Genomic DNA, 23,612 nt, shown 5'->3' on the forward strand with positions numbered 1-23,612 from the left:
GATAACTTTCATCATGTTGTAGTTTCCTGTAGTGCTAATATCAACAGGTTCACAATATTTTAGTGACGAGCATACTGTTCTATTCTGAATGTAGATCTACAAGAGTGACTAGTATAGTAAGTGAGTGAGTATTGTTTTACGACGGCACACCGCATAATGGAGTAATTCAAACACTTTTGGAACAAAACTATGATGAGCTATAAAAGTATAAATGCAATTACTAAGACATATGTACTTTACAAAATAGCTACATATGAAAATATATATTTATGCTTGCTTCTAGATCTATTTTCAACTTAACATGGTGTAAATATCAATATGTGTTTTTATATTCCTTATTTATGGTACATGATATATTGCAGAAGTTTTATGATGGCATATTAAAATAAATGAAAGTAAAGATTATTGAGAGACCATATATTTATTATGTGACTTATCAACTGAACCCAATATATTAAGTTATTATTCATACCTGGTATGTCTTGAAGATATGGATCATATATTGTTAAGAAATATTAACCTATTTTGGGGTATTTTTTTTTTTTTTTTTCGCAGATTGTTAAACTTGTGCTTTACGACAGACCAACCTATCAAAAGTTTCTGGATGAAATCAGTCCAAGACCCTCAATGAGATATTCCTGTGAGTATCCTATTTCAACAATTCCAGGGCATTGTTTGGTGTCCTTGTGTACCGCCCTGTGCTGAGCTTCTTCTTTATGCATAAGTTCATCAGTCTGAGTAAACTTAGGTTCAGTATTATTCGTTTAACTGCTATACTGAGTCTAACAAACCCTAGTAGAACAGTGTGGATGATGCAGGCGGGGACAATAAGCCACATTCCTACTTCGGACCCCCATACAAATTACACATCCTATCACGGGTCAAGCTGTCCCTCCGCCGTGCCCAGTAACGATACTATCACTCCCCCGTGGAAGCAGCGGGCAGAAAAATTTGGGTTCACGTTAGAAGGCAACCAAGTATCGTATGAACACCCACTCTGTGTTTAACTACTGACCCCGGCTGCACGAGGCCCGCCGTACCAAATTTTAGTAAGATAACATAAGAGAGTGCTACATATAAAACAAATTGATACGATTATGTGCAATATTGTTGATGAAAATGCTCAACCTATCGTTAAGAGTTTTTGGGGAGAAGGGCAGGGGATATTTTTTTAATGTTTCATGCGGCAGAAAGATGTGACGTTTGATTATGATCTATTTTGTGACATCATGACTGCACTAGGAAGTGATGTCATGAGAACAAATGAAGGTTGCTGGGGGGGGGGGGGGAGTATAATTGTTGTTTGTAATCAAAAGTTATGTGATAATAGTAGTTACTACCTGGCTTAAACCGATTTAGGTAAGTAATGATAAATCGTATTGACTATTATTGTCTGTCTTTGACTTCAAGCAGTTCAGGCAATATTATATATTTTAGTTGTGTTGATTAGGAGTATTTGCAAATGCTGATCATTTCATGAATGTTTTTTCATAATTCCTGTTGTGTGCTGCTGGTCCAATAAGTAGAATTACTTCACCTGGAGGTGTGATTGAAATTACACTAGTCTGCTTTGTTTCCAGTTAGTTTTGCTGCCCTGGAAGAAGAGTTCTCCGACGCCATACCAAGGTGAGCTTTCCTGACACAGTCCTGCATGTTCATCTTGTTCGTGTTCATCGTCTTCATCGTCTTCATCATGAGGGGTGGTCTTATAGCCTATTGGTTAAAGTACCCACATGGGTACAATCTGTAAAGCCCATTTCTGGTTCGCCTGTCATGATATTGCTGGAATTTGCTAAAAGCGGCTTGAAACAAAATTCACTCACTTACTCTTCAGCATGTTCATTTTCTTTGTGTTCATATTCATCTTGTTCTTGTTCATCTTCATCATCTGGGTAGCCTAGTGGTTAAAGTGTTCGCTCTTCACGCCGAAGACCCAGGTTCGATTCCCAACATGGGTACAATGTGTGAGGCCCATTGCTGGTGTTCCCCGCCGTGATATTGCTGGAATATTGCTAAAAGTGCTATAAAACTAAACTCACTCTCTCACTCATGTTTATCTTGTTCATTGTGCTCATCTTCATCATGTGTTCATCTTGTTCACATTCATCATTTTCATCTTTTTCATTGTGTTCAGCATGCTGTCACACTGTTCATTCACCTTTCACAGTGAAAGAGACAACAGGCACCTTTTTTGCATTTGACTACGTCCAGAACAGTTTCAGTATGGACAAGATATGTAGATGAACAACATCTTTATTAGATTTAGGGGCTACATTTAAGTGTATATACAGGAGTGACTCTCAACCATACTCTGTTCATCACTTCTTGCTAATGCCGTGAAAACCAACACCAGAATGTCACTCCAATAGAAGTTGTTCTTCATACATCTTATCCTAATTGTCACGCCGAAGACCCAGGTTCGAATCCCCACATGGGTACAATGTGTGAAGCCCATTTCTGGTGTCCCCGGCCGTGATGTTGCTGGAATATTGCTAAAAGCGGCGTAAAACCAAACTCAGTCAGTCAGTCAGTCTTATCCCAATTAGTACTCCAGCTTCTAAATGCCTCTCAAAGACTGACTGACTGACTGAGTTTGGTTTTACGCCGCTTTTAGCAATATTCCAGCAACATCACGGCGGGGGACACCAGAAATGGGCTTCACACATTGTGCCCATGTGGGGATTCGAACCCGGGTCTTCGGCGTGACGAGCCAACGCTTTAACCATTAGGCTACCCCACCGGCCCGCCTCTCAAAGAAGAGTTTCACTAGTTCATGTGCCTTCACCATCGTATGGCTGGCATGAGATAAACTGAGAACTTTCCCAGCATCTGGAGCCAATCTTTTAGCAAGCTGATGACACAAGATGACATTTCATATAATGTACTGATTTACCTATATACCTTGAGAAAATCATCTTTAGTCAAGGATTTGAAAAAGTTTTAAACATCTAATATAAATCATTGCATATTTACTGTTTGATTTGTTTGTTTGTTGTTTGAAGCCCCACTTAGCAATGATTCCAGCCATATGGCAGCGGTCTGTAAACAATCGAGTCCTGAACAGACAATCCAGTGATCAACAGTATGCACATCAATCTACGCAATTGGTATACGATGACATGTCAACCAAGTCAGTGAGCCTGACCACCCGATCCTGTTGTCTTACAACAATTATGGGTTGCTGAAGACCAATTCAAAATCGGATCTTTACAGGTCCATTTCTATTGGGTTTGTCCCAAACTTGAAATTTTTAACCACAGTTGCAAGACTTTTCCTCTGGTTCAAGCATATGATATTTATAATCATAAAAGGACTTACAAAAATGTGTATAATTATTTTATTTCAGAGGCAGTGGCATGTCAAGCAGTAAATCTATCATGGACAGTGGCACAAAGATCACAGTGCAGCAAGGGGACATAACCAGGTTCAGGGTAGGAAAAGCTTCAATCAGTGTCCCACAAGGTTTAAATTGACTTACAAAACGGCAAGTCTAAAAGACCTATGATTAATACTTCAAGAGTGGAAATACAAGGATTCTGTAAAGTAATGAAAGAGTGTTATGCCCTGCACTTTAAGACTTAACACACTAAACAGTGATCATAAACTAGGCAATACTAACTTTAGTTCGTTATAACCATTATACACATTTTGAATAAACTATACAGGAATGGGCCAGGACCAAAAAACGGTATGTTATATTCAGCAGATAGTAGGGGTGGGTATTGCCAATAGAATTTTCATATTGCGATATATTGCAATGCAAAAGCATATATTGCGATATGTATTGCAATATATTGCAAGAATATTTTTTCAACAAAAAGGTACTTATAATCGAGGTAATGCTTGATTTATAAAGCAAAAACATAACAAAATCACTATGCTTGATTAAGCTTTAATAAAAACTTTTAATCATGACAAAACAAAAATGTAAAAATATTTGTCACAAATGAAACAAGGAAAAGAACAATTTAACATCAACACAGTGGTTACTAGTTTGAACTAGTTTCTCCACTCTCTAAAAAAAGCCCTGAGATTTTAGACAGCAACTTGACCTGGTCAGGACATATCAGAGATCACTGGTCAATTAATGAGTAAATATTTAAAACATTCTAGTCCAAAACAAGAAACACTTGAACAAAAATTAAGAACAGAAGTTCAAACCAAACTTACATTGGTCGTCCTTCCTGAGAATTTCACTTTACCATTGCATATTTTACATACCGCATTACTCGCATCAACAGTTCCATCTAACTTTTTCAACCCCAAACCATGCCATCACCTTTGCCCTAGTATTTGGCACCACAATATTTTGGTCGTTGTTGGGCGTCAGCATTTTACAACAATCGCATGACTTTCTATGTGAAAAAAGGAATTATCTTCTAATGAAGGGTGTTATCGGTGCAATAAAGCAATCTGATAAACTTGGTATCCAAATCTGATAACTATGCAAATTACGTCAATCCACGAACTACTTTCACAACTTCATACAGGCCATGTGAATCCTAAAACGTTTAACATTTCATTGATGATACGGATTAAGAGGCACAACTGAAAGGCAATCGTCTAAGAAAGGTACCAACCAAGGATTTTGATCTATCGATCACAATACAGACAACTAATCGATTCCATCAGAAACTAATATTGATGAGGTGCTTACCCGCAATGAAAACCAAGCCCGATTTTGTTGTTCTTTTTAGACAGAATGATCTTATCTTAAGCATGAGTTATGTTTGCACTGTATTAGCGACTAGTCACAACCATATGCAGCCGTCATGAACGACCTTCACCTTGGTGTACTGCTAAGTATTCTTACGGGAATGCTCGATTCTCTTCATATACCTTCACGTACCATTTGCTTTTTTTTTTTCAAGTAATTTTAAGAATGACATTATATGATAAAGAGATTATTAACCGAGTGTTTTCGTGTCATTAAAGGCTCGCATAATACATTTTTTATTCCTAATATATGATATTAATGATATGGAAACACACAAGGTTAGTAATCTCTATATATCCAAAATGTCTGAGTGTTACGAAGGTTTCGAAATGCATGTCAAAATGGATCAGCGTAACGCAATACGTATCGTTTTCATGTCTGAACAGGTAAATACCGGTAAACAAATTATATTGTTCAGCCCTAGCAGATATTATGAAGCAGTTTAATGCAATTTACTGTGATTACTTTAATTGAATGTACTGAATATTTCATGTCACAATTATGTACAGTGAATATTATTGTGTGTCCTTCAGGGCATAGAATATATTGTTGTGAGTTCATTCTGTAGGTTTGTGTGATATTTCTGTGTTACTTAAAACCTAGTCTGTCTCACAGTCCCTGAACCACATTAATTTCCCTACTGCCAAGCCCTCTCTGCAGTGCTAAAGCCCTAAATAAAGCAAGTCTAGATTTCCTCAGGTTCAGGAATCTGAATCTCTGGTCTCCCTAGGGCTCCTTTTCAATATAAATGGGCTTGTTTGTTACTATCAAAATTATATATATTCAGAGACTAAGCCTTAGTCTACTTAAAACCCTGGGCTGATGATAAATTGTTTGAAGTTCACCCAAAGCGTGTTGAGATAAACCTTTTATATAACTGCCGATTTAATTGTGTTAAAGTGACTTTGGAACACAACTCGCATCATGTGTTTAAAATGCCAGATTAGAATGTTTACCTTCAATATCTCATCATGTCAGTTAAGTTTTGTGGATGAATTCATGTGTGTATATTTTGTTAACTCTGTTGTCTCCTATGATGAAACACAAGGATTAACAACTGTACAATGTTTTCACAGGCAACTGTGCTGGTGAATATGGTAACTGATGACCTTGACCTTAGATCTACAGCTGTGTCTCAGGCCTTTACACGTGCAGGTGGAAAAGCATTTGTACAGGTTTGTTGATTTTATGTTAGGGACTGGACATAGACTTTATATACTGGGCAAATAAAAATGTATGATTTGGGAACGATTTAGGAAGTGGTGAATTATTGTAGGACGCCAATCTCAGATACCCACCACCTCTAATAAGTGACCATGAAACAACCATTAGATCAAGCATTTGGATTGGACAATATTTATGTCTGCATTCCACTTTTCAAATTTTTAAATCAACTCTGTGACAACTATCAGAGATTTAATATGTGATTAAAAAGTATTAAAAACTTAAAATTGTCAGCTACAAGCATAGTGTTTACGTCATCCACTATATGTCCCATGGTGAGTCTGTTTGGTATATGACTGGCTTACACTGAAGGTTTAGGCCATCATGTGTAGAAGTATGTGTAACATAAACTAGGATTATTCACTCATGACAGGATTTTACATATTTGTATTGTCTGACAATTGAGAAATTGTGACTGCATGTTCTAAAAACAAACCTAATTTCTGGAAAAAAAAATATTGATCAAATTTTCCTTCTTGCAGTTCAGAGTCCATGCCAAAATTTGCAATGCAATAATTGACCAAGGTGTTCAGAGCAACTGTTTTTTGCTGCTCACAGAGATTATCTTTTCGTACTTTCCAGGCATTTGAGATGGAGAAAAGCACCCCAGAAATCTCTGGCATCATTGTGACACCAGGAGGTGGCAACCTGCCCTGTAGCTATGTGTATCACGTGATCCTCAATAAGTATCATAGTGGTTCACAACAGGTACAAAAACATCTCTTCACATTCATCCCATTCATGCCATTTGTGATAGTTATTATCCCCCGCAAGGCGTTTTGCGGGGGGTATTAAAATGGACTCCATCCGTGCGTGCGTGCGTCCGTCCGTCCGTTCGTCCGTGCACATTTGTCTTTTCCGGAGCAGAACTCTAAAACCGTTCAATATTTCTTTACCAAACTTGGCACATAGATAGATCTGGTGGTGTACTGGTGCCTTTTGGTAGTTTTGGAATTCTGAATAAAATATTTTTGGCGTTTCCATGGCAACAAGTTCGACTTAGACTGAAATTGGTGGTTGTGCTCTTTTCCGGAGTAGAACTCTAAAACCGTTCAATATTTCTTTACCAAACTTGGCACCAAGATAGATCTGGTGGTGTACTGGTGCCTTTTGGTAGTTTTGGAATTCTGAATCAAATATTTTTGGCGTTTCCATGGCAACAAGTTCGACATAGACTGAAATTGGTGGTTGTGCTCTTTTCCGGAGCAGAACTCTAAAACCTTTCAATATTTCTTTACCAAACTTGGCACATAGATAGATCTGGCGGTGTACTGGTGCCTTTTGGTAGTTTTGGAATTCTGAATCAAATATTTTTGGCGTTTCCATGGAAACAAGTTCGACTTTGACTGAAATTAATGGTAGTGCTCTTTTTCGAGACAGAACTCTAAAACCTTTCAATATGTCTTCACCAAACTTGGCACATAGATAGATCTGGTGGTGTACTGGTGCCTTTTGGTAGTTTTGGAATTCTGAATAAAATATTTTTGGCGTTTTCATGGCAACAAGTTCGACATAGACTGAAATTGGTGGTTGTGCTCTTTTCGGGCAGAACTCTAAAACCTTTCAATATTTCTTTACCAAACCAAGACTTGGTGCCTTTTGGTAGTTTTAAATTCTGAATAAAATATTTTTGGCGTTTCCATAGATCTGGTGGTTGTGCTCTTTTCGACAGAACTCTAAAACCTTTCAATATTTCTTTACCAAACTTGGCACATAGATAGATCTGGTGGTGTACTGGTGCCTTTTGGTAGTTTTGGAATTCTGAATCAAATATGTTTGGCGTTTCCATGGAAACAAGTTCGACTTTGACTGAAATTAATGGTAGTGCTCTTTTCGAGCAAAACTCTAAAACCGTTCAATATGTCTTCACCAAACTTGGCACATAGATAGATCTGGTGGTGTACTGGTGCCTTTTGGTAGTTTTGGAATTCTGCCAAATATTTTTGCGTTTCCATGGCAACAAGTTCGACATAGACTGAAATTGGTGGTTGTGCTCTTTTCGAGGGCAGAACTCTAAAACCTTTCAATATTTCTTTACCAAACTTGGCACATAGATAGATCTGGTGGTGTACTGGTGCCTTTTGGTAGTTTTGGAATTCTGAATAACATATGTTTGGCGTTTCCATGGAAACAAGTTCGACTTTGACTGAAATTAATGGTTGTGCTCTTTTCGAAGCAGAACTCTAAAACCTTTCAATATGTCTTCACCAAACTTGGCACATAGATAGATCTGGTGGTGTACTGGTGCCTTTTGGTAGTTTGGAATTCTGAATAAAATATGTTTGGCGTTTCCATGGCAACAAGTTCGACATAGACTGAAATTGGTGGTTGTGCTCTTTTCGAGACAGAACTCTAAAACCTTTCAATATTTCTTTACCAAACTTGGCACATAGATAGATCTGGTGGTGTACTGGTGCCTTTTGGTAGTTTAAATTCTGAATAAAATATGTTTGGCGTTTCCATGGCAACAAGTTCGACTTTGACTGAAATTAATGGTAGTGCTCTTTTCGAGACAAAACTCTAAAACCGTTCAATATGTCTTCACCAAACTTGGCACATAGATAGATCTGGTGGTGTACTGGTGCCTTTTGGTAGTTTTGGAATTCTGAATCAAATATTTTTGGCGTTTCCATGGCAACAAGTTCGACATAGACTGAAATTGGTGGTTGTGCTCTTTTCCGGAGCAGAACTCTAAAACCTTTCAATATTTCTTTACCAAACTTGGCACATAGATAGATCTGGTGGTGTACTGGTGCCTTTTGGTAGTTTTGGAATTCTGAATCAAATATGTTTGGCGTTTCCATGGAAACAAGTTCGACTTTGACTGAAATTGATGATAGTGCTCCTTTCTGGAGCAGAACTTTAAAAACCTTTCAGTACTCTCCTTCCACTTTTCTATATACACACCTAAATATTTGACATAATCAAAACTCGTAGACATAATCATGACGAGTATTTTGCCATTGCGTGGGATATTGATGACTTTGTCTTCTTGTTCATTTTAATCACGGTTTTATATTTTGTTGGGGAATGTATACCCAGGCTTGTCGTAGATGTTTACCTTGGGACAGAAAGACAAACCACATTGGTTTGTTGCAAACGGAACAAGAATCATTATCAAGCCGTATCAAGTGCAAGTCACATCCAATAAAGGGAGCAACTCTGTACATAGAATTGTAGAGCAATACACTGGTTAACCACCTTACCCCTTTGTAAAACAATACACTGCTCTGCAAAACAGCTAACAGCAAAGACAAAATGTCAAAGCTGCCTCTCAAATCTTAATGAGATCAAATACCAGATACAATTAATGCTCTATCAAACTCAGATAATTTAAGTTATAAATAAAAACAGTTCAGCAAGGAAGTATGGATACAAAGTGAAAAGTCTAGATTTCAGGTCCTGGGTCCCAATCTACAAAGCGTTCGTAAATTTACGACCTGTCGTAACTCTATGCTATCATAGGCTTATGAATGCCATAGCGTTACAAACTTTTTGAACAGGACCCTGTACACTAACCTTTATATGACAAATCTGAGCACAGCAAATACTCACATTATTTTGCAATTTTCAAGGAATACATGGATATTATCCGTGAGTGCTTCAAGTTGGCGGAAGGTTACAACACAACATCGATTGCCTTCCCTTCACTGGGATGTGGGGTACTCCTCAAGTACCCTCCGGACTTTGTGGCTTCTTGTCTTATAGACAGTGCCAAGGCTTCCTCAGTAGCCGTGAGTACTTGCTTCTGCTGTGACACCATATCTAGATGGTATCCTGGCACTTAACATCACCACACAAACAGGGTTCATTTTACGTGTGCCAGAGCCTATTCTGTCAACTTTAGTAAAGCCTTGAAAATTCTGAGGCACTTTTAGATCATGTCAGACATCATCGAAGAGAGCTCATAGCATAATCCTGTTCCATCTGTCCACAACCCTTTTTGAAAACTGAATTCTCCTATTTCCCTAACAACTTTGCAATAGTCTTCACACCAACCTTTTCTCCTCAGAAACCATTGAACACACAGCTGTCATTTTTTGAAAGATCAAACCATTGTGAAGAACTGTCAGAATATCCACGATGTTTTTTTGTCATAAATATGTCAAAAAGAGTTGAAATATTCAGTTTAGTTTGCACTATGCCCAGCATACTTGAAAGACACCCGCTTCATGTTTAATGGTGATCTTTGTTTGTCTGCAATGGGTCCCATCCGGGATTCATATATACACTCACTCTCTTTGTTTCTAAATAAAACAAAGGTAATGATGTAACACATTTGTTGTCATGTCTGTTGGTCTCTTTGATCTCATGTCTTCACTCACAGGCAGCCATTGTTAACCATCTTTTTCTTTGATCAAAAACTTTGGGGAAGATTTTACCAGTGTCATATAGTAGCCAAACACCACTGTCTTTTTCTTCAGAGCTTGGGTTATGAGAATTACACCCCATGTTGTAGATATTAAAAATGAAACATCAAGGTTAATGTCAGAATCCTTTCAGTGAATAAAGTCTTTCATGGCCAAGTAGGCAGAAATAGATGCCAGGCTTTCAAGGGCATATATAGTACATGAAAGAAACACAGGTTCACTGAACTCTTTGTAGCCAAATGACATTTGTTGATTGGTGGTGGGGTAGCCTAATGATTAAAGCCGAAGACCTTGGTTCACTCCCCACATGGGTACAATGTGTGAAGCCCCATTCTGGTGTCCCCCGCCATGATGTTGCTGAAATATTGCTAAAAACGGCGTAAAATTAAATTCACTCACTCATTCATGCTAATTGGATATTGATAAAAAGATAATTGTATTCTGTTTTGAACTATGTTTTACTGGATTTTTGTTGGTTGTCGTCAGTAAAATCTCTGCAAAGGGAATTAATTTAACCGTGGATGCAATATCATGTTTCCATGGTTACCAGAATGGTCTGTTGTGACTATCTGCCCATTAATTATGCATTTGGAGGTTAACAGCATGGTGCCAGAAGTATCTCTTAAATGTCACCCCAAATTAGTTTCTCATCCATCCATCCTTTCTGCAATACTAAAGTCCTAAATTAAGCAAGTCTAGATTTCATCAGGCTCTGAATCTCCCTTCACTTGGGCTCCTTTTCAATTCAAAAGAAATTGTTTGTTTAAAATTATATATATTCAGTAACCAGACCGTAGGGCTGACGGTGAATAATATACTGTTGGGGAGGGATGTCCCTTTATGGTATTGTCTCTGTCTAAAGAAAGGCTTGGAAAATGATACAAGAAGGAAGCTGTGATTTGTAGAAAGTAAAATTTTGATTCCTCCAATTGTAATGTTTTGTCTGCCTGGACTGAGCCATTTGGGACTCAATATGTGAAGTTGTGTGGTATGTTTGCAACCAATGTCTCTGTGAAACAGTGATCTTCTCTCTCCAGAATGTGACTTTTGTGGTGTATGACCCGCCCACACTCCAGACCTTCATGGATCAGCTGACTAGTGGCAGTGCACAAGCAGCATCATTACGATGACTCTCACCACGACACGGATGACTATGCCACACTCAGGCAAATCGCTAGGTCTTCACAAGAAGGTACAGTGGAAGCTGTATAATCCAACACTCACTGGGACCAGGGAAAAATGTCAGATTGTACAGCGTGTCGGATAGTTCAATGTCCCCTTGCTTGAATACTTTACAAACAGTACCATACACTATACAGACATTTCTCTTGAAATATACAAATGTGTCTGTATGAGTTGAGAGGTTGTGTTTATCTAGCTGCCTGATCAAAAGTTCACAATTGTTTATTAAAATAAAATTCCGAAATTTTTCTTCCCTCAAAGTCCAAATCTTGAAGTAGATCAACACAAGAAGGGAGATAACCATTTTACTTCATTTTGAAACAACAGATATTATTCTTCCTTATTTTGTCACGTAAGCTTTACTTATGGGGCAAGGGATTTTCTGTTAAAGTTCATTTTGCACTGGCCATGTTTATTAACTAATAAGAGTTAAACACATTTTGTTTAAAAAATCAAATTGATTGGCCACACTTACAAGACATTCTATTACCTAGACCTAGGGAAAAAATGTCATTTGAAGGCGTGAGTGAGTATGGTTTTGTGCTGCTTTTAGCAATATTCCAGCAATATCGCAGCGTGGGACACCAGAAATGGGCTTCACACATTGTAGCCATCTGGGAAATCGAACCCGGGTCTTCTGGCGTGACAAGCGAACGCTTCCACCTCGAGGCTACCCCACTGTCCCGTTTTTGAAGGAGGCTTTCTGTTGTATACTTGATGTTCACATCACTACAGATATCTGACTTCCATAGGTAACCTTGGAGGGAATTGTCACCTGACTGACTCATACATGGTGTATTGCCAGTATGGCTAGTGCTGGGGTAAATAGTACCAACTAGCTCCACACTGGCCCCGTTCATGACATCATCTGTGTCGGCTGTATTCCACCATGATAAGAATAAACAATTGCCATCAGTTAATCGCATCCAACAAAATGGGTATTTAGGGGATAGTCCCTGAACCATATCAGTAGAAAACATAACACATGGTCCCGGGGGAGCCATTCTAGGAAAAGACAGCCATGACCGTAGATCAGCCGATCGCCTAGATAGCCGAGGTCCTAACTTGACCCTTTAAATCAGTATCAATATCAGTGTACATAACCTGAACAACCAATCTTAAGTCATCATGAAAGTACAATATAAGTACAATGCAAACCTGTCACAGTTTACCAAAATTAAATCCTTTATACCAACCCTTACAGGACGTATTCCCACAGCGGAGGCCAAGACAGCTAGTGTTGTGATATACGGAAAGGATAAGAAGACGTGCAGCGATGCCAAGGCAGCTCTTGCCCAACAACTGAAGGATAATTTCTTACACGTAGAGATTATTGAACATGAAGATCTGCTGAAGCTTCACAAGAAATCTATAGAAAGCATGCAGTCCACAGCCAAACATAATGGAATATGGATAAAGTTTCCCAATCCCGGTAGGACATTGTCAGAGCTCTCTGCTATCTCCCCTTCATTCTGTATTGTTTGTAAATTTCAACTGAATCCATATGTGACACACATGTTCTTGTATGTTTGGTAAGTTTTGTTTCAAGAAGAATCAGACCATCTAAGATTTGCATATGTAATTTGTTTCGGTACCCAAGTGACCCTTGACCCCCAAAATTCACAGCTCACAAATGAAACCATCTAACACCTTTATTGCGACATTATCATCGCATGAAACCCATGTATCAGTCATTTCTAGCACTGGCTAAAAGATTGATAATAGGAAATATCATCGATAGGAAAAGTTATTAATGATTATCATTATGAAAATTGTGTTATCGAAAATATCATACTAAACTTTTGTGATAGAATATAAACATTAATTTAATTTTCTCACACAGAACACAGAATTAGGACTTTATGTATTGCTACTTTTAAATTATGTTCAGGATGCTGTTTTGTTTTTAATCTATGCATTTATTTGTTTGAGATTTTTTTGTACATTAAAGTCTGATATTTATCGATAATTGATCGATTTTTCGTTAAGATTGTCTATCTCTATGGTCTATAGCAATAGCCAGCCCTCGTCTTGTCTTCAAACAAAACATGTGACTAATTCGTTCCTTGTGTATCTGCAGACAAGAGAAGTAAAAAAGGCAAACCACTACTGAAGCTGAAAGGAGAGAAGCAGTGTGTTCTTCTGGTGAAGGTGAAGGTCCAGGAAATTCTTCTTCAAATAAGGAAGACTGAACACAAACCTAAACCTACAAGAGGAAATCTAGGAACGAGGGAGTTTCTGGCAGAAATGGGTTCAATGACTGAATTTCAGACACCTTCCTACTGGACTCAATTCAAAAATACTCAATCACTTGCAGATATCATGAAAGGTTTATTTACACAAAGTCCAAAAAGCAGTTATTATCTGGTGAAAGTGGACAAGGCAACGTACAATGCCATAGACACACTTGTTCAGAAAACCTGGGATTCCACACTGGTTGGTCATGGGAAGGATGCTGCAAATCTTACTCACAAAGCAATCAAAGTCACAGACATAGAGAGGCTTGAGAATCCAGAATTATTTAAAAGATATTGTCAAAAGAGGTCAACTCGGTTTACTGACGCTTGTAGATATGGTTATAACTGCACGCCAATTGAGAAACTCCACAATTCAAAAGGGCCTGTGTTGACTTCGATACAGAAGATTGATTTACTGACGAAGGACATGTATTCTGAGGTCAATGAATACTACTTTTTTCATGGCACAAAAATTGACAAACTGCAAGCAATTTTGACCAGCGGATTAGATTCTCGAGTTGGCAACACTCTTGCAATGTTTGGAAGTGGAGTCTACGGAGCTGAAAGTTCAACTAAGGCAGACCAGTACACCGGTATGTAATCTTTGGTTTAATATCTCAGCAGTGTGTAGATAATACTCAGCCGTGTCCCAACTATATCTCAGCTGTCCGTAGATAATCCTCAGCAATGTCCCAGCTATATCTCAGCAGTCTGTACATAATCCTCAGTAGTGTCCCAGCTATATCTCAGTAGTCTGTAGATAATCCTCAGCAGTGTCCCAGCTATATCTCAGCAGTCTGTAGATAATCCTCAGAAGTGTCCCAACCATATCTTAGCAGTCTGTAGATAATCCTCAGTAGTGTCCCAACTATATCTCAGCAGTCTGTAGATAATCCTCAGTAGTGTCCCAGCTATATCTCAGCAGTCTGTAGATAATCCTCAGCAGTGTCCCAGCTATATCTCAGCAGTCTGTAGATAATCCTCAGAAGTGTCCCAACTATATCTCAGCAGTCTGTAGATAATCCTCAGCAGTGTCCCAACTATATCTCAGCAGTCTGTAGATAATCCTCAGCAGTGTCCCCCTCAGCACTATATCTCAGCAGTCTGTAGATAACCCTCAGTAGTGTCCCAACTATATCTCAGCAGTCTGTAGATAATCCTCAGCAGTGTCCCAGCTATATCTCAGCAGTCTGTAGATAATCCTCAGCAGTGTCCCAGCTATATCACGGCAGTCTGTAGATAATCTCAGTAGTGTCCCAGCTATATCTCGGCAGTCCATAGATAATCCTCAGCAATGTCCCAGCTATATCTCAGCAGTCTGTAGATAATCCTCAGCAGTGTCCCAGCTATATCACGGCAGTCTGTAGATAATCTCAGTAGTGTCCCAGCTATATCACGGCAGTCTGTAGATAATCTCAGTAGTGTCCCAGCTATATCTCGGCAGTCCATAGATAATCCTCAGCAATGTCCCAGCTATATTCTCATTTCCTGAGACTTCTGAGAGTTTCTTGGACTTCAGGCCTGCCCCTCAACAAAACACATGTGATACATGTGCTCTGACCCTAGGCAAGCGAGTTTGTTCATGAAGTGCTTCTGTTCACCCCAGCAGTGAATGGGTACCAAGTGGGATAAGTCATATGACTGTTAACCTTCCAGCACCTCAAAGGCAGCTTGGGTTATCTGGGTAATAATGTGTCAGCGCCTTGAGCATGCACAAGTGCATGTAAACAGATGCTTTATAAATAGTCATTATTGTCCCCTGCAGCAACGCGGCATCCGTCAGCGTCTGTCCGTTCTTTCCGATTCTTGTTAACGTGATATCTCATGAACTGTTGTACCCAATGTCTTCAAACTTGGTGACAGCCTACATTGGGGGAGATTAAGCAGACAGTAGTCGATTTTTATGACCTTGACCTTATTTTCAAGGTCGCCATGACACTTTGACCACTTTTCAAACTCTTGTTAACATGATATCTCATGCACTGTTGTATCCGAGTGTCTTCAAATTTGGTGAGAGCCTACATTAGGCAATTATGCAGTCACCAGTTGATTTGTGTGACCTTGACCTTATCTTCAAGGTCACCACAACACTTTGACCACTTTTCAAACTTATGTAAATGAGATATCTCATAACACATTGCACCTAGTGTCTTCAGTTTTGTCGACAGCCTACATTGGGTGATTATGCAGACACTATTTGATTTGGGTGACCTTAACTTTATGTTCAAGGTCACCACGACACTTTGACCACTTTTCAAACTTATGTAAACGCGATGTCTCATAAAACATTGTACCCAGTGTCTTCATTTATGTCTACAGCCTACATTGGGTGATTATGCAGACACCAGTCATTTCTTGTATGTGACCAAAAAATTAAAAGTAGAAAATATGTTATAAATATTTCATTCTTCTTTAGCTGCAGGGGATATTGCCATATTAGTGGCAAACACTTGTTATTATTATGATGATGATTGTGGTTTAGGATTGCATCCAACAGTGTTGCATCATTCATTGCAGATGACAAGACAGCGAGAAAACAAGGATCAAGCAAGCAGATGATTCTGATGAGGATGACTCTTGGAGAACCATTCATCACAAATGACAAAAACTCCCCAAAATATCCAGGCAACAGGATCTAACTTCCACCTTCATTCTGTTAGATACAAAACACAGGAATGAATCATGTGACCAAAATCATGGTCAGTGTCATTCTGTTATTGGTGACGGATCGTGGCTGTTCCGAGAATTTGTTGTCTACGAACCGGAACTATGTTACCCAGAATACATCATTACATACAACAGGATCTAACTTCCTTACGGGACAACAATGCATTCCATGTTCACATTATTGCAAAGAAAACGGACACAAAACATTATGAATCAGATTGTGATACATTCTAGATTACACCAATCCCAACTGAACATTAGTCTGTCTGCTTTAAGGCAAGATGGGTTGAGTTTTTTCACCTGTGTCTATTGATGTGATATAAAAAAAAATGATATTGTGTTCTGATGTCTGTTAAGTAATTTGTGTTAGAAGTATGATCAAATATGGTGTGCTAACATTTATTGAGAAGAAGAATTCTTTAGTTATGTTCATACAGATGGAATGTGAAGGTCACACTGATTGCAGCCTCTTAAGGACTCTTACCCTTCATGTGAGACTTGTCTGTGTAAACAGTCTTATTGGTGCGACAATACAGTACAGCATCGTGATGTGAGGTACAAGGTGAAATGCATACAATTTGTTTCATTGCAAGTTATATTGATGTAAGAACATTTGATTAATAATATATAGAATATTTTTTTCTCCTCCTCAATATCCCATATTTGTTAGTGAAATTTGAAAACCATGATCCAGGAAGAGACTATATACTTGTGAAATATGTGTCAGACCCAAATTATCAGGATACGTATCGTATCATGCCTCATCATATTGTTTCGCCTCTTGTATGTTTATTTGATACAAGCTACATGTACTTAGTTTAGGTGCTGTTGGACAAGATCCTTCAGCCTCTCTGCTGCTTTCTATTGCACAACTCTTGCACTGCTGCTTACATTCGAGTACAAGAGGCTCCTACTGGCTGGGACTCCTATTTGTCTGATGTGTCTGTAGAAGCTGAGATTTCTGAAAATGATTCCACTTCGTCCAGGGTATATCAGTATTTGTTGCTTGTGTTGTAATGGGTAAGTGTATTGGATAAAAGTACATCTTTTTTATTTTTAAATTTTGTTTTCATACTTTGCTTTCACTTGCCTAACGATATAAGTGTTATCTTAAATATGAATAAATTATTAATACCCATTGTGTAAGTTTTTAATTATTTATTTTAAATTTCAGTTTTAGAAATATAAATGTTTCTTTTTGTTTTAGGTTGAATCCGTAAATTGAATGTTTATAAAGGTTCCTCATCTTAGTATGATTCGTTTGTTTACAGTTAGATAAATGGTAATTTACTGAGCAACATTGGAAATGCACCACTCTAAAATGCACCGATGATGCTCAGATATCATGGGTACATTACAGTCTAATGGGGATATTTCGTATTATATGCATGGTGTGAGACTTTTTCTTAAATGTGCAACTGTAAGAGCCTTGCATTTGAGTGAGTATATTGTAAATACAATGTGATACTCATGTTTGATAATTATAATTTATAGTTCTACATATATAACATAAAACATGGCCGTTATTATCAAAGAGATTTCATTTTACAGGATTTAATCTGTTTATATCCAGGCCTGTGTACCACATATACATTATTTTATTGATGATGATGATGAAGAGGAGGAAGAGGTTGGGGATTTCTAAATTGATTATTCTGGAATATGGTTGGTTTAGATTGGTTGGTTTGTTGTTTAACGCCAGACTCAGCACCATTTCAGCCATAGGGCGGTCTGTAAATAATTGAGTCTGGACCAGATAATCAACAGCATGAACATCGATCTACGCAAAAGGGATACGATGACATGTGTCAACCAAGTCAGCAAGCCTGACCACCCAATATACAACAAAACCTCTTACGACAAACATGGGTCACTGAAGACCCGGTAAATTCTAACTCGGATCTTCACAGGTATGGTTGGTTTTAGAGAATTGTACATAATGAGATCATTCTCACAGCTGAGTCTCTGTCTGCTGAAGTATCACAAAATCCTACCTTTTATTGACGTAACACTGGGTCCTCAATTTGTTATTGTGAAGCCATTTCCAACCAGCAGAGTAGTAGATAATAATAATTATAATACTAGTGCATAATATTGCGTTATACTCCACGCTGATTGCATGCTCGAAGCGCACATTAAAAGTCTAGTTAAATAAAGCTCTTTTAAACGGATGGGTCTTCAGAAAAGTTTTAAACAATTCAAAAGTTGGAGCAAGTCTTATTTTGATAGGAAGTTGATTCCATTTTGTCGCTGCCAAGTGAGAGAAAGAGTGATGCTTGTAGTGTTTTCAGAACAGAGGAGATGTTGTGCTTGCGATCTGAGATTCTCAGTGGTCTGTAAGGCTGCAGTACACAGGTACTCTGGTGCATCACCAGCAATATTTGTATGCAAGGCACAGGAATTTGTAGAAAACAATGAAGACTTTGGTGAATGGGAGTTATATGATCATGTTTGAGAGTCACAATTCTTGCCGCAGTATTTTGTATTATCTGGAGCTTATTGATTGTTATCTGAGGAGCACCCCAGAACAGGCTATTGTAGTAGTCTACCTTGGAAATGACTATGACAAAACAAGGATGATAGCAGACTCTTTGTTGAGATACCTCCTTATATTTCCAATATTTGTAAGCTGGATGAAGCAGCTTCTGCTCGAGTTGTTGACGTGGTTCTCCAAAGATAACTCAGGATGGACACATAGATCTTTAACTACATCTGCTACCTGCATGACACAAATCTCCATAGGCATGGAAGTGATATAAACTTTTCCACTATTTTGATATTCACAGTTTTCACCATGGCTGTCTGTTCTTGTATTTAACTTGTCTCTGCTCTGCAACTCCTCCCAATTCCTCCAATGAATTAAATATGAAATGTGAAAGAAGGTGAGCTTCTGCCCGTTTAACGAATGTATTGGACCATATATATGTGTATGACATTTCTGTATCTGTTGCTGTAATAATTGGAGGAAGTCAACTGTTGAAAAGGTGGAACAAAATAATTATAGCAGATTTGATTAATTAGCAAAGATGACTAGAAAGCTCGGTTCTATTGTTTTTATCAGTTCATTGTAGGCGGATAGGATGAGATATCCTTGGTCTCTGTTGATTGAAGGCTTCCTCCGATTGTTATTGTGTTATTACAAATATCCAGTGTTATTGTTGTTAATCCCTTTCATGCATACCGTCATGTTGTCTTACTTAAAGGCACAATGTCACAAATTTTCAACGATATTTTGGCCTATATTACATATGTTGAGGCATATGCACTCACTTTAGCTCCCAACTGATCCCTATAATAAAAGAATTATTATCCCTTATGACTTGCCTGAAATCGATAACTGAAACTTTGAGGCGAACAGCTTCCAAACAGAGAACACTTGCCATGTATGGAAGGTAAACAATTGCTCCGTACATCGAAAACTCCCGCATGCGGTATTGTTGGTGTTTGCCGAACTGGTTTCAATCACAAGTTGTGTGTACAATATTCATAAAGAGTGCTCTAAGGGACATAACTCTATGGTGTTGCGCTCAAAATAATGTTTGGACGGTAGAGGGTACGAGAGTCGACTTTATGCAACATTACATTAATTCATTCCAACTTTTGAATTTAATATTGTAATCTAAATACATAATTTTGGGGGGGAATAAATTATATGGTGGCTTCCCAGAGGGCTGATAGTATTATTGAGAGCAATACATTATTTATTTTCAGATAACGACATTGTGCCTTTAATCACTGTTAGGTGTATATAAGTCAGTTCTGTGCTGTGAAATACACATTATGTCGTAACGCACGTGTTAAATCTCCAAATCATCATCACCATGCATACTTCACTCTTGCTTTACAACGGTATAAGAATATATACTGAAACGTTGCATAATAAAATAATAAAGACGTTGTCATCCAGAAAGTGTCATACCTTTCTTCTTATTCATCAGCTTCTATAATGCCAGTCAGACATACCTGTACGTTGCCAGAGGCTCTGACCTGATTCTCAATACGGCCATCACATTAGACAAGGAGGTAGGGTCAATGCCCTTCTGGTTTGTATAACCATGGTATTTTGTATGGAAGTGTATTGGGCTAAAAAATAATGATCATGTTCGTGTATATTTTAATCTACATAGATCATACCTACATCTACTACACAGTACTACTTACACAATATTTTCCACCACTTTCATCTTTGTTGAAGACATTAATCTGTGTGGATGATACTTTTCTACCTCACATCTACGAAGATGATACTTCACCTATGTGCATGTTATAATCTCCGAAGAAGAAAGTAGGATCAACTATGAAATTATCAGAAATGAACAACTGCTTAATTAATAATGTCTGATTTGTTTGACTTTCTACCTGAACATGTTTTTATTGACCAAGGTACAATCTAAATGTGAATAAAAGTAAAACTTCATTGTGATGTGTGTCCATGTTACTAAATTACATGCAGCACTCTCTAACAATCATAATAAAAAGAGTACAGAATGCCCCCAAACTACAAACAATCAATTAGTGGTCATTATTCAAAATTTCAGCGAAAATATATTTCAACCATAACAATTTAGGAAGGGCTGGCTACCACTAAAGATGATAGAGATTGATAATAATTAACTAAATTTTGATTGATTATAAATAAATATCGGAGACGTTACTTTGAGCAAAAATGTCTGACAGAAATTACTATATTTCACAACACTGGTGAGCTGGTGAGTTGTGACATGTTTTTGCATGTATTTTTAACTATAACAGCTTCCTGAACATGATTTAGAAGCAGACCATGAATAAAGTCATAAATTTGCACATTGTGTTTCCGATTATCGATCATTTTAGCCAGCCCTAACTTTAAGTCATACATATCACTTGAATATATTGATTCACTATTTCTCCAGTATGGGAACTCACTTAAGAATTAAAATATGTAGGGGAATCACTCAAACTAAAAAAACAAATACACCTCATCATCCTATCACCTCGTAATCATGGAAGGAAAAAGTTTTGCTTTGTGTTTCTATTTTATCGCTGATAGTTTGACAGTTGATCTGAGGATGCTGTCAAAGGACAAATGAAATGATAAGATCAACATGCTTCTTAACCTAGAATTAATAAAACAGTCATTAAATGTCACCTAAAAAGAAAATAGAAATGTTTGTTGAACTAAGTATTTGCAACTTTGGCTGCAACTTCACAAGACAATAGTACTATTGTATTGTAATCCATAGATGTTTTTGGGGGGGACTGGCACTAATACACACCCAATATTTTGGAATAATTATAACTAAATTCATTGAATGAAATCCTCCAATTGGTGGGGAAAAATATTAAATGAAGTATTAAGATTGATTGTACCTAGTGCATGTAATTCATGAGAAATTCTTTTCATCAAGGGATGGGAATAATTGCTTGCATGTCCAGAAAACCGTTAGGATACAAAATGCCTGCACCTATTTCTTTTCTGTCCTGAACAGACTTTATGTCCTTAATAACCATGCTAGTTATAAGAAAAACGGCTTTCATGGGCAAGAAAAAGATTCTTTTAAGTTCAAAAGTAAATCTCATTGAGCAAAGCTGTGAGTCTGTGTGACCAAACACACCTTTTCATCATTTACTAAACTTTATCTACATCTCCAAACATGAAGCATACAACTTTAGGGATGACAACTGTGGCTTTCAGTGTAGATTCTTACACTGTTATCAAGGAAAAGTGATTGTTGATGATGTTGACTGCTACATCTCCATGTTGATGTCTTACATTCTAGAAGTTGGTGAGTACAAAATCTTCAAAGAATCCAACTTGGGTAGAAAACTTCGGAAAACATTTGTATTGTTATAGTCCAAGAAATGCATATGTTTCAATGACCAAAGTCTCATCCTCATTCATATGTACATATATGATAACCGCAATTTCTACAAGTTAGGCTCCAAAATGCTCTTATGATACATTGTCCTTGTGACACTTTATGTTAGTGTTAGGACGTAACTCCTCTGTAAGATCATCAGAAACCACTGATCCACAGTAGGTGAAACTTCATGTTTGTTCCCATCAATGATGTCAAAGGAAATTGGTTATTGTGTAACTTGGGTTCCAGTTTTCAAAACATATATTTTTTAGCTTTGTATTTAATCATGCTCTTAACTTCTTAAAATAATTATTAGATATTTGGCTAGATTACCATCTGCCCAAGATGTATAAGGTGTTGTCAATATGCTGTGCAGAGTTGTCACCCTTTAACTTGCCAGGAACCAGTGATTGTTGGTTAGAACCCCAGTCTGCCCCGATTATGTGTCTGGGTTTGTCAAACGTCTGAGACGGGCATTACAGGGGCGACTTTCCCATAAATCCAACAAGCTGTGATATAACTGGTCTATGTCTTTTAGCCAACCAACTCACCCCTAGTATTTCTGAAGATGTTTTGAGTGTTAGTATTGTCCGAAACATTTGTTTAGTGTCTGTTTCGTTGACACTTAAAGCTGTTGACATTGCCAGTACGGTGGCACTATATTCTTGTATTTTAATTGAAAAGATCATATGACTGACAGACATTTAGCTTTATTCATGTTCTTCCCTTTCATGAATGTATGTTAGTTGAATGGCCAGAGATGAGTGTGGCACTGTATCATGCATCATAGAATCTAATAGAAAGGTAATTGTTACTCATCTTGTGAAATTCTGCTCCTGCTGTTGTGTTTGTGTACTGGCCATGATCATAAACTGTGTGGAGAATGGTCACCTTCAACGGGGAAAAGTTAAGTGCTCATTGTTACATTTCAGTTTTGTAGTTTCATTTTATGTACATATCAAGATTGGTTGGTTAGTTTGTTGTTTAATGCCTTAGTCAGCAATATTCCAACTGTACGGTGGTGGTCTGTAAATAATTTAGTCTGGACCAGACAATTCAGTGATCAATAGCATGAGCATTGATCTACACAACTGGGATATGATGACATGTGTCAACCAAGTCAGCGAGCCTGACCACCCTATCCCATTAATCGCCTCTTACAACAAGCATGGGTTACTGAAGACCAATTCTAACCTGGATTTTCACGGGTTTACACATCAAGAGAAATTGAACACAAAAAACTTGTGAAAGGTTCTGTTACCGAACCCGCTTCTACATTTCAGATACCAGATCTGGTCACTTGTTGTAGAAACCTTGTGTATTTGTTACCTGTGTATCTTGAACATGGATTGTTTCAAGAAATTTAATCATTGTA

General features: G+C 37.8%; 1 protein-coding gene across 1 annotated transcript; it reads left to right on the forward strand.

Annotated features, from left to right (window-relative positions):
* The first annotated feature begins 5,811 nt into the window (after window positions 1-5,811).
* LOC124252667 lies at window positions 5,812-23,022 on the forward strand. Its single transcript, XM_046686329.1, has 7 exons — window positions 5,812-5,892; window positions 6,524-6,649; window positions 9,517-9,675; window positions 11,428-11,503; window positions 12,698-12,925; window positions 13,574-14,323; window positions 16,248-23,022. The coding sequence occupies exons 1-7, from the start codon at window positions 5,812-5,814 to the stop codon at window positions 16,367-16,369; spliced, it is 1,542 nt and encodes a 513-aa protein (XP_046542285.1). The 3' UTR covers window positions 16,370-23,022.
* The last annotated feature ends 590 nt before the right edge of the window (window positions 23,023-23,612 follow it).

The sequence above is a fragment of the Haliotis rubra genome, unplaced genomic scaffold (assembly GCF_003918875.1).
Source record: "Haliotis rubra isolate DU_JTF1 unplaced genomic scaffold, ASM391887v1 Scf520, whole genome shotgun sequence".
In the NCBI taxonomy this organism is placed as follows: domain Eukaryota; kingdom Metazoa; phylum Mollusca; class Gastropoda; order Lepetellida; family Haliotidae; genus Haliotis; species Haliotis rubra.